This window comes from Propithecus coquereli, unplaced genomic scaffold (genome assembly GCF_000956105.1).
Source record: "Propithecus coquereli isolate 6110/MARCELLA unplaced genomic scaffold, Pcoq_1.0 Scaffold10, whole genome shotgun sequence".
NCBI classification, from domain to species: Eukaryota; Metazoa; Chordata; class Mammalia; order Primates; family Indriidae; genus Propithecus; species Propithecus coquereli.
The window spans coordinates 7,258,133-7,273,817 of NW_012133858.1; the positions used below are offsets into that span (position 1 = coordinate 7,258,133).

General features: G+C 36.6%; 2 protein-coding genes across 2 annotated transcripts in view; both read right to left on the reverse strand.

Moving 5' to 3' along the window:
- The window catches only part of LRCH3 (leucine-rich repeats and calponin homology (CH) domain containing 3), a 129,257-nt gene extending 123,015 nt beyond the window's left edge, over nucleotides 1-6,242 (reverse strand). Inside the window, exon 1 of the mRNA XM_012639683.1 lies at nucleotides 5,975-6,242. Within this exon, the coding sequence (XP_012495137.1) occupies nucleotides 5,975-6,236 (262 nt within the window). The 5' untranslated portion in view covers nucleotides 6,237-6,242. The remainder of the gene's footprint in view (nucleotides 1-5,974) is intronic.
- Nucleotides 6,243-10,976: 4,734 nt separating this feature from the next.
- The window catches only part of FYTTD1 (forty-two-three domain containing 1), a 29,863-nt gene continuing 25,154 nt past the window's right edge, over nucleotides 10,977-15,685 (reverse strand). Inside the window, exons 8-9 of the mRNA XM_012641231.1 lie at nucleotides 15,408-15,534; nucleotides 10,977-13,439 (exon numbers count right to left, since the gene is read on the reverse strand). Of these exons, the coding sequence (XP_012496685.1) occupies nucleotides 13,341-13,439; nucleotides 15,408-15,534 (226 nt within the window). The 3' untranslated portion in view covers nucleotides 10,977-13,340. The remainder of the gene's footprint in view (nucleotides 13,440-15,407; nucleotides 15,535-15,685) is intronic.

Genomic DNA, 15,685 nt, shown 5'->3' on the forward strand with positions numbered 1-15,685 from the left:
TCTAGTCATCATGGTGGCTCACTGTCTTCATGGACATAATAAAACACTGCTTAAAAAGTATGATTTCTAAAATAAATACAGATGAAAATTTCAATCCTATTCAAGATATTATGCACCAACATCACTGTCCAATATAACTTTCTGTGATGAACCTTTTCAAGGTTCTTTCATCTGTGCCATCCAATAGACAGACAGTAGGTCTGTCCAATGTACTGTCTAATATGGTACAAATTTTTAATTTTAAATAATTTTGATTTTAATAACCACCTATGACTAGTGGCTACCATACAGGACAGCACAGTTCTAGAAAAATTCATAGCACATATACTGTGACTGATATGAAATATACATAAATAAGGATCCAAGAAAAACACAATTTCCACTTAAGACCTGATACTCTAGTCCGTATTTCCAAGAATAACAAAACCATAATTTTGTGGGTTATAGATTGCATCCTTGAAAAATTAAATGGCATTTTAACAATCCTCATTCTTCTTACCTAGGAAATAAGTATTCATTTCTTAAAAGTCTCAACTCTCATGCTTTCAGTAACACTGCATTACCTTGGCTCACCTACTACTACATCTCAATTTGTTTTCTTTTTTTTGTGTGTGTATAATTTTAGTCCCTTTTCAACCCCCCGGCCCCCGCCAACACAAACACACACATCCATACACTCATCCTGCCCTCAATTACTGTAGGCTTCTCCCCAGTGTTGAGTCTTTGGTTTCTTGTTTTCTGTCTTCCATTCAGAAAAGGTTTCTTAAAGCTTCAACCACAGTTGCCTTGGGCCAAATAGCATCACCTCCCCATATAACCTTAAGGACATCATTTAACTTGAGAATGCTTCTTATTTGTGAGATTTTACTTCGATGGTTACTATGGTTCCTTCTGGTTTTAGGATTCTATGAATTCTAGTATAGACCTAGTTCCTGAATCTTGTTTCCATTTTTTTTTTCAGGCTGATTCCTCTTCTCACCTTTTAAAATGTCTGCGTACCCCACAGTTGTCAGTGACCAGTTTTTCCACTCTCTACACTCCTTCTCTAAGAATCTTATAAACTCTCACTATGACTCTTGAATTCATGCTCTACCCTAACTTCACTCTACACTGTAAAGCTCTAGACTCACGTTTCTATGTGCCACACATGATTAACTACATGTACTACCAACGCTTTAAAGCTATTAGGCAAACCAAAGAAATTGTATGAACTAAACTTCTTTCTCAGTATCACTTAGTGATCAAAAACACAACTTTTAGAATCAGATATATCTGAATTTGAATCCCAGTTCTTGCTGTGAGACCTTGATCAAATTAATCTCCCAAGTCTCAATTTTCTCATGTGCAAAATGGGGTCAAAAACAGTACTTACAACTCACTACAGTTTTGTATGTTCATGTTTTATATATATAGATAGCACAATACCTAGAATATGTTAAGAGCTCAATAAATGTTAGCTACTATTATAAACAATAGCATTATCATCTTTCTAGTCCTCCAAGTTTAACAATTATCCTTGACTCCGGTCCTTTTTTTTAATAGTCAATCAGCAACTGTACATTTTCATTTTCCAGTATGATCTCAGTTTTCCAGGTTTTCATTTCCTCATAGGTTTTAATTATTACTGTAGCCACCCAACCAGATTACCAGATTTAAAAAAAAATTTTTTAGAGAGACGAGGGTCTCACTATGTTACGCAAGCTGGTTTCTCACTCCTGGCTTCAAGCGATCCTCCCACCTCAGCCTCCCAAAGTACTGGAATAATAGGGGTGAGACACTGTGCCCATCCTAGATTTTGAAATACTATGAAGCCTCATTTTTCATTTTTACTTCCCCTACATCACCTGCATAATGCCTATAACATAAAAGTTTTGCTATTACACAATTTAAATAATCTTTACACTTATCTATCTCCCCACTAGATCCCTTGAGTTTTTTTGTTTTGTTTTGTTTTTTGAGGCAAGACCTTACACTGTTGCCCATGCTAGAGTACAATGGCATCATCATAGCTCACTGCAACCTTGAACTTCTGAGCTCACGTGATCCTCCTGCCTCAGCCTCCTGAGTAGCTGAGACTATGGTGTACACCACCACATCTGGCTAATTTTTTTATTTTTTGTAGAGATGGGGTCTTGCTATGTTGCCTAGGCTGGTCTTGAACTCCTGGCCTCAAGTAATCCTCCCACCTTAGCCCTCCAAATGCTAGGATTACAGGTGTGAGCCACTGTGCCCAGCCTGGCTTGAGTTCTTTGAGGGTAGGAAATGTCTTGGTCTTCTTTGCATACCTACAACTGCCAAAGTCCCTTAGTCAATAAGTGTCTATTGAATGAATGCTGAACCTGTTTCTAAACCTATCAGCAATCTAGCTTCCTTATATGTGAAAGGCAGCTCTCATATTCTCTATTCCAATCATTTATTCTGACAAAATTGGTTTCACCACATTATCAAGAGCAGTCTCACTGTGCTAGTCAGGACCTTTAGTTTATATCAAAAAATTCTACTCAGCTGGGCACAGTGGCTCACTCCTATAATCCCAGCACCCTGGGAGGCCAAGGCAGGAGGATCACTTGAGGCCAGAAGTTGAAGACGAGTCTGGGCAATACAGTGAGATCCCATTGTGTACACACACACACACGTACACACACACACACACAATTAGCTGGGGAGGTTGAAGCAGGAGGATTGCCTGAGCCCAGGAATTCAGGGTTACAGTAAGCTATGATCTGGCCACTGCACTCCAACCTGGGCATTAGAGTGAGAACCTTTTTCTAAAAGGTTCTACTCAACTTAAGCAGAAAAGGGAATTTATTAGCTCACATAATTTGAAAGTCCAGAGATAGCACTAACTTTAGGCATGACTATGGATCCAAAGGTTCAAACACTGTCACTAGAACTTGGTCTCACTCTTCCCACCTTTTAGCTCTGCTTTTCATTTATTGGTAAGCTCCAGCCTCACATTCTATTTTCTCAGCAACCCAAGGGCTCAAAGCATGCCTCCTTCTCAATAGTTCAACAAAAAATTCAGAGTTAATACTCATGTGCTGACTGGAAAATGCACTCATCTTTGAACAATCACTATGGCCCAGAGCAATGGACTATACTGATTGGTCATTAGCTAGGCCTGAGTCATGTGCATACCTTGTGTCAGGGAGGGATTTATGTAACTTAGATGGTGGTTCCCTAGGAAAATTGGGGTATTATTATCAGACAACAGGAGAATGGATGATGGACTGGCAAAATTGACTAATGTTCCCTATACTCTAAAACTTTTTACATGCTGTCCACCACTGCCTGGAAGGAATGGTTTTCATTCTTGTTTTTGCCTACCCACATTCAAGTTATATCCTTTCTGCTTCAAGGAGTCTTCTGTGATTTCTTCTAAGATTTTCCTTGTCCTCTGAATCAAGTCACCCATTTCTAAACAAGTATTTCCCTTTTCCTAAAGATCTGAGTTTTTAAATAAACAGGACAGAAAACCTCAAGAAAATGTTCCTGATAAATTCTAATCATGACTAATTATAAACAATATGGGTAATATGTGCTATTTCCTAGGATGTAAACTCTCGAAGGACAACAGCTCTCCTATGTACATTCTACATATTATGAAAAAACAGTCTGAGGCAACTTAGCATTCAAATAATTTTACTAGGCTTTAAATTTTCTGTAAGGTCTAAGCAAAACATCTTAGCTACTATAAGTTGGGTCTGAATTAATCAAAGTACCTGCCATAAAAGGAAGGCTATAGGTTTTACTAAATTACCTCAACTAGGCTAAAATCCTAGCTGATACTCCCTCCTCTGTCCTTTAGCCACAGATCTTTGAGCAAATTATTGAACATCTCTAAATCTTGGTTTCTACTACCTGTAAAAATGAGAATAGTAAAATTTATTTGTATATAGGGAGGCTGTGTAGTATAGTGGAGAGAACAGAGTTAGATGAACTTAGGCTGAAATTCTACCACTAATACTAGCTATATGACTTTCTCTGAGTGATTCTTCACATGTAAAGGGAGGCTAATAATATTTAATCCATGAGTTGTTGTGTGTATTTAACAAGGCAATGTACTATAAAAACATCTAACACAATGAATACCCAGTAGAAAACACTCAATAAATGATGTAATCAGCATTAAACGATCTGTTTAAAACAACTGGAACTGTATTTTTGTACTAATTACCAGGGCCTGCAAAAGATTTATTATACATAAGTGATATTTCTATATGTTAGAAGTGAATCTAGTCTAATGGGTTATAAAATACCTGTTATCTTCTTTTTATTTTCTTTTTTACACTTTTGACCAGATAAAATGTCAACCAACAAAAAATTTGGTTTATATAAAAACTATTAAAGTGTGGGTAATAGCAAACTTAAAAATTCAGAGCACAGTAAGGAAAAACTTCTTTGGGATTATGTATTATTCTTCACAAATGTCCTTAGGTTTTCTTTGTTAGTTAATAAAAATATTTCCTAAAGGCTCAACAGGTTGCCCCTAGAAACACTTAAAAGCAGGTAAGATAATGAGCTAGTAGATAGACTCCTGTAATCAACTTGTTCTTTAGCTTCAGGCTTAATGTAGTAATAATGAAATGACTCACCACCAATGTGCAGTTACTATACCACATAGCCATCTCCTCAACAGAATCAGGAAATTTTGGGTACGAATGACAATTTCAGATGCTGTCTATCAGAACTCATACAAAAGGCAAGTGTCTGCTCATATTTACCTTAGGAAGAAATTTAATTTAAATCATTTACTTAAAAAATACAAATTATATTCTGTACAACTGTTTCCAAAAAGAGATTAAATAAGCAGGCATTTAACTTCTTCCATTTTAAATTATATCAATAATTTCTTCGGAAAGAACAGTTTCTTGAAGTAACTTAACAGTTCTGTTTATTTTTCCAACATAAGTCAATCACATGTAATACTTACCAATCTTTAATGAGTGTACAAAAGTTTTAAATCTAAGATTTTTAAATAAATAAAAGGGAATAAATATAAAACACCAAGTGCTGCATTTTTTTGGCTTCAAAAATACCATATGAAAATAAAATATCTGACTACATCATATTATAGAAACCTAAGGGATTTTTTTCCTTTGTATTTTGTGTAAAAAATGATAAGAACTCAGTTTTTAATCTAATCCGTGAGGAAGTTATATTTTAAACACAAGAGAAACATTATGTTGAACACCTCAATCACCAGACATTGTTCCCTACAACTAAGAAAACCAAACGACACCTAATTCCTTATTCTCTTTCCTGTGTTCAAAAATATGTATAACGCAAAGTAATGTTTTCAAAAGGAAAAGCAAATATAAACACGGTAGACTATCTTTTTAAAGCAGTTTTCTTCCTTTTCACTTTTTTTGGAGGACATGAGGAGCGGGAGAGGAAAGTAACGGGAGTCTGAAGGTGGGCTCTAGTTTTTTACAAGTACATTTATTTGGTAAGTCAACCAGATGGAGGCAGAGAAAGAAGTTACAGCGTTCGGGCTTACATTTAAGCAAACACAAAAACACACACCAGGCAACTCTAGGATTGATCCTTCCCTGACAATGCAGCGACCAAAGACATCCCTGCTACTCTGTTAACAGCGCGCTACGTTACCGTCTTAGCTAACAGTCAATTTGGCATCCCAAATCCGAAAGGGCCTGCAGAAACCAGGGCGGGGCAAGGGTCTATCTCAGCAGAGGCAGAAGTTGATATCCTAGCAGAGACTAGAAAACCATCCATCAATTCCCTCCTGTCCCCTTCCTGGAGCGCTGCCGCCTCGTCCCAGGATCTGGGTCCGGCCCGCAGGCCCAGAGGGCTGGACGGGTTGGGGCACTCGGCTTCTCCCCGTTACCCAGGTCCCAACCAAGAGCCTATGGGACCAGTTGCTGTAACTACCCCCGCAGCCCCCCCTCCCCCGGCTGGGGCGGTCTCCCAGCGCCCCCGTCTCCACCGGCAGGGATACCCCCGCCCCGCTCACCCGCCCGGGTGGTGTCCGTCAGGTCGTGGTTGGCCGCTCCCCGGGGAAACTCCCTCAGTTTCCGGCCGCTCAGGCTCAGCACCCCGGTTACTGCCGCCTCCTCCAGGGCTCGATCGAGAGAGCGGCTCCACGAGCCTGGGCCAGGACCAGGGCCTGCTCCGGGACGTGGGCCGCAGTCAACACCGGAGAGGTTACCTCCGGATGCTACTGGGCCAGAGTACTCCGCTGCCCCTGCAACAGCTAATAAACCAGCAGCCGCCATTTCCCAGCCGACAACTCTCCGCCAGCTCCGCGCATGCGCGGCCAGAAGGGGTGGGTGGGCGGGGAAAGGGGCTAACAGACCCCGGACGGTTCCCTTGACGGGCAGCGCTGTGGTGCCCCCTCAGTACAGCCAGGCGCTTGCCCCCGCCCACATCGAGATTTTCAAGGGAAATTAAAACTGATCTCTCAAACTTGGAGCAGGCCCATACTCTAAGCTCCCAGTAGCATTTCTAAAATGCCTCTACAAAAATATCTTTTAAACAGCCTTCCTCCCCCAGTGGTAGAGGATTACATTAAGCATTAAATTAAGGATTCCTTCTTAACACTGTTGCTACCAGAAACTTGGGCGGTGAGAGGGGACTCTAAGGAATACGACCTAAAACGTTTCCCAACTTCGGGCATTGTATTACCAGCTGATCTAAATCGAGATTTATGGATTTACTATTAGCACTTGGCGGGCAGGGGTGGGGGAGGAACGTGCTAATTTGCCTCCGAACTCCGTATTTCTTATTGAAAGGGTTATATAGATATTTTTAGACTCTCCCACACTTTTATAAAAGTCCTTCTTCAAATAATAAACGTTTTCAATAGTACCTGCCCTTGAGGCAAGACTTTATTGTTGAATAATGCAGGATGAATAGTATAAAAGTCTAAATTTTGGTGTGGAACCAAAATTGAGCAAGCGAAAATAATCTGACCATACCTAAATGTGGGAATTAAAGGTAGATCAAAGAAACAGTCAAAAATAGAAACCATTCAAGTGATAAAAAAAAGTGGAAAAATACTTCATTTTAAACCAATTAAGCCTCATTTATATTGCAACTGGTCTTTAGCATAGTCTTGTCTGTTTTACTGAAGAAGCCATTCCTGCTATATGATGTAAATTTCACTATTAATCATCTAGTAGTTACTGTGGGAAATAGAAGAGTCCTTATCCTAGAGAATTATAATCTAATTGTGGAATTAAGACAAATGGGCTAATTAGAGAATGAGACCACAAAAAAGGGCGAAATAAGGGTGGTGGAGATTACTTAGGAGTTCAGAGAAAAGGAATCTATTAATATATCATGGATGAATGAGGTTTTGAATCAAACCTGAAGGATTATGAAGTGGGACAGGCTGGAAGGTGAGAGCAATATTCTAGATTAGAAGATGGATCAGCATGAACATATCCACATTATGATTTATAATGGTACATGTGGAGAACATTAAGGCCATAGACCAGAAAGTTCATGTCAGAGAGCAAAATGAGGCTGGAGAGATCCTGCCCATGATCCAAGGCCCAACTCTTCAATGAAACCTGAACCCCTAAATGCAAGAGTTTGTAAAAATGTTTACTCTCTGTGCCAAAGTGATTAAGAAAAGCTGCTCAGAGAGTTGTTCTATAAACTCTTAATACTACACTCTAGTTTCTTCAGCAACAGGTTTCATGATAAATTATCAATGTGGGTCACAATGGCAGGTGATGTATTTGTCATCCCTGTCAACATTTATCCAATGCATGTATTGGTTTTTGTTATCCTGGTATTCCTCAAATCATTTAGTTATTCTTAGAAAATAAGCTATTTAAAAGCAGCACCTCATTTTATATCTTATAGAGAAATTTCAACTATAATGATTGAGTCTATTCATATATTCTATATTGATAACTACAATACTATAGAATTCGTTGCCAGGTGTAGCTTTCTAAATGCACCATTATGTCATCTTAGTTGATTGCTTATCACTTTCCACATTTACAATAAGTTCTTCTGAAAAGGTCATTGTAACATGGCCTCATTCTTCCTATCTGCATGTACATCCCATTGTAGTGACAACATACTATGCTAATCCTCAACTAAGCTTATAAATTGCCTATGCAACTAAATTTTAAGGTCTTTAATATATTAAACTCTATGCTAAAATTATCTTCCATCTCCTAGGGCTGAGGATATTACTAATAATAAAAAATAGCAAGATGAGTGGAAATCAGCAGATAGAAGACAGGTTGTGTACTAACATAAGAAGAAGGTTGGTAGAAGAGGAAAAAGAATTACAGCTTTTAAAGAAAAGAAGGTACCTAAGTCTGTAGGTATCTGAAAGCCAAAAGAAAGGCCTGTGGATACGGGGGAAAATGAAGATGCCATATATACTATTATGTGAGAACAAGTTCTAAGTAAAGAAAGGATGGGAGGAAAGATAGATGGAGCAGTTAATTTTGAGACCTCTTAAGGATTTAGGGTTTCAACTACAAAGGTAGATTATGAGAGAATTCTCACCCTACTCCCCCATATGTCTCCATAATGTAGGTGACATCATCTTATTAGAATGAGATATGGGAAATGGAATCTTTCTGGGAGTTAACCAAAGAGTCTAGTAATGAATAAAAGAAGTGCTATGAGAGAACGGCAAACAGGCTGAGAGCAAAAGGGCTATAGTGATTGGTAACTTATCCTAACACTGCTCTGTGTTCTGGCAGCAGAAGCTGAAAAAATAGGCAGTGGGGGCTGTTCAGTGTTAGGAATTGATATAATGAACTTCCCTACTTCTTCCTGTTTATTTTATAGGCTGAAAGTTAACTCATTCAATACCATGGGCAAAAGTTTCACTCAAATCTCAGTAGCTCTTTCCAGCTTTGCATCTCACTATTCATATCATGCAGAATTAAACTCCTCCTCCTACCCCTTCTACTCACTAGAAACACATTATGGTCACTCATTTTAAGACTCTACTTTTATAAACTCAAAGCAGTAGGATTAGAATCTAGGTTGAATCCCATTCTCTTGCTATGTAAAGCACAGAAACTGACTTGTTGAATATATTCAATAAATGTTTGGTCCTTCCCTTTCTTATTCCTTTAAAAAGAAGCACTAATATTTGACTTTTAAAAACTTTACACAAGAAAATTCAAACAAGGAAAATGGAAATGGAAGAAGTAGAAATTAATTACACACACACTAGGGAAATAGCTTTCTATTAATCTTTAAACATTGGTATACCTCATCTGAATATACTCAGAACAAGTAATTTCAGTCTCAGAATGGCGTCATATTGCTTATTTTATCAAGCTTTTTGTTATAGAGTTCAGGTAGAAAATAAACTGTAATGGCAGGTGTGAAAAAAGACATTAGAAGTCTACAATTTTGAAGCAAATCTTTACATCCTTATTAATGGTCCACAATAGTCCAAAATTCTTGTCATAAATGCTTGGGGTTTATTGAGATATCATTTTCAAAAAGAGACTAACTCCAAATTGATCTATCCAAAAAGAACTTTCTTTAAGGATGTCCATGGTGGCTCACATCTGTAATTCTAGCACTTTGGGAGGCCAAGGTGGGGAGGATCACTTGAGGCCAGGAGTTCAGCAAGGTAGCAAGACCCAATTTCTACAAAGAATAGAAAATGAGCTGGGCGTGGTCACACTTAAAGTCCCAGATACTCTGAAGGCTGAGGCAGGAGGATCACTTGAGCCCAGGAGTTTAAGGTTGCAGCAAGCTATGATGACGCCACTGCACTCTAGTCTAGGCAACAGAGCGAGACCCTCTCTCAAAAAAGAACTGTCTTTAAAAGGAAGCTTAAATCACAAGCTTAATATTTTTACAATGTCATAAAACAAATAATTATGTAATTCTGATGAAAGTTGAAAGGTCTATTGCTCAGAAATGAAAAAATCATTTTCTGCTTTAATACTCCCTGCATTTTCATTCTCTGTAGTGCCAAGTGAATTATTTTTTCTCACTCATCTCCTTTTAGTAAAAATAAATCAGAACCAAAGTTACCCTGAAACTGTACATATTATGTAAATTACAAAGCTATTGACAGTGGAATAAATGATGTACATATCTATTCTAACAAAAATTAGCCACTGGGCAATGAAGCCTGTAAGTCTCTTCATACAGAGAAGTAGTTTATGATTGGCTCACACAGTTGACCCTTGAACAACATGGGTTTGAATTATGTGGGCCCACTTGCAGACCGATTTTTCTTTCAATCAAATGTGGATCATAGAATGCAAAACTAGTGTACATGGAGGGCCAACTTTTCATATATGTGGGTGCAGGACTTGAGTATACCTGGAATTTTATACATGTGGGGGTCCTAAAACCAAAACCCTAAATATACCAAGGGATGACTGTAATTGAAATTGTGGTGAAAAGTTTATGCATGTTAAATAAAATACACAGCTGATTAAGAACACTGGTTCTTTCCAATAGATCTACCTAACTTGAAATACCAAAGTAATGAAGTATCATAATCATCACTGGCATAATAGATTTACTTACCACATGCTACAAATGCTAAAACATGGCTATTACCAAATCTTAGATAGCTGACAAACCACACACCATTCCACTACTTTTGTGGGTGTTCAATTCAGAGAAGCAGTTTATTATCAACTGAGAATTAGATCTGAGCTCAAAAAATGGCTGTAACACACAAGTCTTGAAAACATTGGGACTCACTTTACTAAGATATAAAAAGAAGGTTTAAACTGGATGATCTCTAAAGCCTCATCTAACCTAATATTCCGCACTGTAAGTAAATTTGATTCTCTTTTTTAAGTGCTCCTGGGTACCACTTGTTGGAGCTATGAATAAAATCATCAAAAGGTAGTTAGCGGGATGCTAATAGGAGAGTCTTGATTGATTTACCAATTTAGCTACTAGGTAACTTTTCAAACCCTAAAAATTACAAATATAAATAATCACTACAAAGTTCTTTGTAACACTGAACAATCTAAAAACCACAACTCAATCTTTATAGCTAAGAATAAATCATGTGAAACCTGTAACATTTTATTTGTTAAAAATGAACAGCTTCAGAATAGATCTAAATGTAACTTTTCCAAAAAACACCAAAAAGTACAGTGTAAAGCACCTCCTCATTAAATACAAACTTTCATTTTATGATGCACTGCATCAATGTTTTGCATATACCTTGATGCAAAGAAAATTTTAAGTTGCATCCTGTTTAAAACAAAAACAAAAACTTTAAGAACTGAACAAGGATGACTACAACCACATTACAAGAAAGGAAATTTTCCTCCAACAAAGCATATTGTTTTGTATATATACATTATGTTATTACTCAAGAGTTTTAATTTAGTTGTACCAAAGGCAAAATTTTATACTTGAAAATTAAATTACAGATGCATGAAGAGCAAAAGTTTAATATACCAAAGACACTTTGTTATTTGATGCACTTAAATGTCAACATTTGGGGCGATTTTTAAGGTTTTCCAAAAAATGGCATTACTAATAGCTCTGTACAATATTTAAAAATAACAGGAAAATAAAAATACCTTTATACCATATTTTCATAAATTGTTCTAAAGACAGCGAACTCACGCTCAGTTGCTTTTCTTTTGCCTTAAAATAAACTACCGGTAATTCTAAACCAGCATAAAATGTATTGTTTCTGGACCAAATATAAGCATTCATACTTGCAAAAATGTTTTGCAGTGAGCTCTTGGCCTCTATGAAAAGCATCAAATAACTAAAGAGAGACTGAGTTTATTTTTGAATTTTGTGACTGGCTTCCAATAATCCCTTATCAGTATAAGTACTGACAAAATATCAGATATTAAGGATCAGATTTAATTCTTTGGTATAAGCATGAAACTATTATTGATAGCTTTCCATGGCTAGCATAAATCAATAAGTAACCCAAGAAGCATGAGAGACAACAATGAAGTCTAGTATACAATGCAAGGCAGGCAGGAAAGATAACTTAATGCTTTGTTTTACAGGAAAAGTCAACAATAATAATACACTTCAGAGAAACTAATACCCATTAGAGGTTTTAACATTATAGCAAACCAAAAAGTCAAGCTTCAAAATGACCAAACTTGTAATTTGTAGCTGAAATATTTTGCATTTTGGCATTATATTGTAATTTATAGTATACAACTATCTGAGGACTCTTAGCACTATCTTGGCACAACAGATTAACTCTTCCCAAGCCTCCAGAGAGGGAGGAAAAATCCTTTTCTCTCCATAAATGCCTCATCTTTACACCACATAAGCAATCAGTGAGAGGTACACAAGAGAGTTACAATGTAACTGCATTTTTTACTTTGTGACATATACAAGCATATTTCTGTTTTTGGATCTGTAAATTATTTAATTTAGCAAGCTTAAAAGCTTATAAATTTATACTTTTTAAATAAGAAGTCTAGAACTTTATGGCTATTAATTTTACTATCAAAATATCTAAGAGACTCAATCCATTTTAATAATTATAATTCTTCTAAATATCACTTGAAAAATTCTTTATGGACAAGAGACTCAAGACTATACTAAATCAAAAACAGTATACCTATGGCCTGGGTTTTGAAACTTTTCATCTCAGTTACCTGTCCTTCAACTTGCCACTTCCTCTCATGCTTTCTTCATTTACTAAACACAAACTGTCAGATTTTTAAATTAGACCTTCTCTTCCAAGGCCCTACCAGATATCTTTGTAAGTATGCATTTACAGCCTTCAAACACCAACATTTTAAACTGAGACTAATGCCTAGAGCCATATTTCTTGTTAAAAGTTCAGCACTAAAGATATAACTCTGGGGGATTAGCCTAACACTACCTGAAAAATGAACCAAGTTCCAGATATTTCCATACATCTTAAAACCCAAAACTAAAATTCACATAAATTTTTTATATCTCTAATGAAGAAAAGGTAACTGCACTTATTACATCAACACTATTAAAGGATAAGTGACAGCAACAAAGAGATCTACTCATATTTCTGAAGACCAAGATTTACCACAGCAAAATCTAAAAAATGGACAAAGGTGGTAAGATCCTAAATACCACTATCATAAAAATAATCAATTTCTATCTTTCTGTCTTCCTTCTGCTGCGTGAGGAACCAAAGATGTCAAATAGAGAATTGTTCTGTCTGGGCCAACCACGAAATCTTTAAGAACAGATAGATATAGTCCCTGTTATTCTTTCAGGGCATTATTTTACATATGTTTTTAAAAAAAACTTCAAAAATAAAAATAAGAGTTATTTAGCCTTGTGAATATTGTGAAGTAAAGTTTCTTGAATTTCTGTGATGAACTCTTCAAACAATTTAACTTTTCAAACAGAGTCATCACTTGAAAGTCCCTTTGACATGGTATCTATCCCACAGTTACAAAGCGGCTTCCTCCTTTGTTGAACGTTAGAGTGGCTCTTTGTTCCTTCAGGATCCCAAACCGCTCATTCAAAGTCATCCCTGTCTAGAAAAAAGGAAAAAAAATTAACAATTTAACTAAAAGCCACATTTGCATTAGAACAATAATGTGAACAGTAATTAATAGTAACAAGAGCTAATACTTCCTAAATATTTATGTTTATGACCTCATTTAATCCTGACAAAACCACATGAAATATGAAGTTAGGCTTAGAAAAGTTAGTTAACTGGCCTAGTAGCAGTTCCAGAATTTAAACTGGGCAATCTGACTCAGAATCCCTCTCCTAACCACTATAAAGCCTACATTGTACACTATACAAAACTCATACACCCAAAGATGTTCCTATCTGAATTATTTTCAGGCTCTGCAAGTACTGCCACCAACTCTAGTGATGTCTCTGATAAAAGGAAATCTGTTTAGACTTCTGAATATTTTTTTTTTTTTTTAAACAGAGTGTCACCCTGTTGGCTAGAGTGCCGTGGCGTCAGCCTAGCTCACAGCAACCTCAAACTCCTGGGCTCCAACAATCCTTCTGCCTCAGCCTCCCGAGTAGCTGGGACTACAGGCACGTGCCACCATGCCCGGCTAATTTTTTCTATACATTTTTAGTTGTCTGATTAATTTCTTTCTATTTTTAGTAGAGACGGGGTCTCCCTCTTGCTCAGGCTGGTCTCGAACTCCTTAGCTCAAACAATCCACCCGCCTTGGCCTCCCAGAGTGCTAGGATTACAGGCGTGAGCCACTATGCCCGGCCTAGACTTCTGAATATTTTGAAACAAATTTTCTTGAATTTCTGTGAGTTCACCACAGAAATTAAAATCAAATTCAAATGAAAATTTGGTTTTTGATTAACTAACAGACAGTGCTCCAAACTATACTCCATTTCTGGAAAAAATAAAAAGTAACAACAGTGACAAAATAAAAATAAACAAAATAAATTTGATCAAATTTCTATGCATACTTTTTATTTTCAATTCTAGATTCTTATTTCAATGGATACCAAAAAAGCATTACAAAATCCAATACTCATTCATGATAAAAATTCTTAGCAAATCAGAAGAAGGGAGCTCCCTTAATCTGATAAAGGGCATCTATGAAAAACCTATGGCTAACATCATACTAAATGGTAAAGCATTTAATGCTTTCTCCTCAGGCTTTAGAACAAGGCATGCATATAAGCAAACACATCACCACTTTGATTCAACATTGTACTGGGGATCCTAGCCATTACCATAAAGCAAGAAAAATAAAAGGCTTAAAGATTGGAAAGGAATTGGAGGAATAACATGATTGTTTACACAGAAAATCCTAAGGAATCTATAAATTCACTACAAAAGATCACAGGGTATGTGGTAAGTATAAAAACTGTCAAAACCACAGTGAGATACCACTTCACAATTGGATAACTACAGTCAAACGACAGATAATGTGTTGGCAAGGATGTGGAGAAATTTAGAACCCTCACAGATGTAAAGTGGCACAGCCACTTCCCTGGAAAACAGTCTGGCGGTTTCCTCAAAAGATTAAATATAGTTACCGCATGACCTAGCAATTCCACTCATAGGTATTTACCAAGGAAAAATGAAAACATATGCTCACATAAAACCTTGTACACAAATGTTCAGAGCAATGTTATTCATAATAGTCAAAGAGTGAAAACAACCCAGATGTCCATCAACTGACGAATGAATAAAATGTGGTATATACATATGATGAACATTATTCAGCAATAAAAAGAAATGAAATACTGATATAATATGGATGAACCTTGAAAACATTATGCTAAGTGAAAGCAGTCAGTCACAAAGATCACATATTGTATGAACGAATTTATATGGAATGTCAAACAGGCAAATCTATAGAGATGAAAGTATACTAATGGTTGCCTGAGTGTGGAGGGGGTTAGGACACCCTGTTTAATTCACTATACAACAATTATTTTGTTAATTAAAATATTCTCAGTGACTCACTCAAGAAATAAAGAAAATCTTTTTTTTTTTTTTTTTTTTTTACCTGTTTTCCAACACTATTTATGTCAAATTGTAAGGGGACGCCTTTAGGAACTTTCTTTACATCAGATTGCTCCCGTTTTGTTAAGAACGAAGGTACAGCAGTACGAGTTAATCGTGGCTTCTGAGTTCTGTTAGAAAAATATTAAAATATCAGAGCAGCTTAACAATCAAAAGAAGAAAAATAAATCATTTGGTACTTAAGTATCTTGACTTGTACACATGTACTAGGGCTATTTTTTGTTCTCAAAAAATAAGTACCTGACTCTTTTTTTTTTTTTT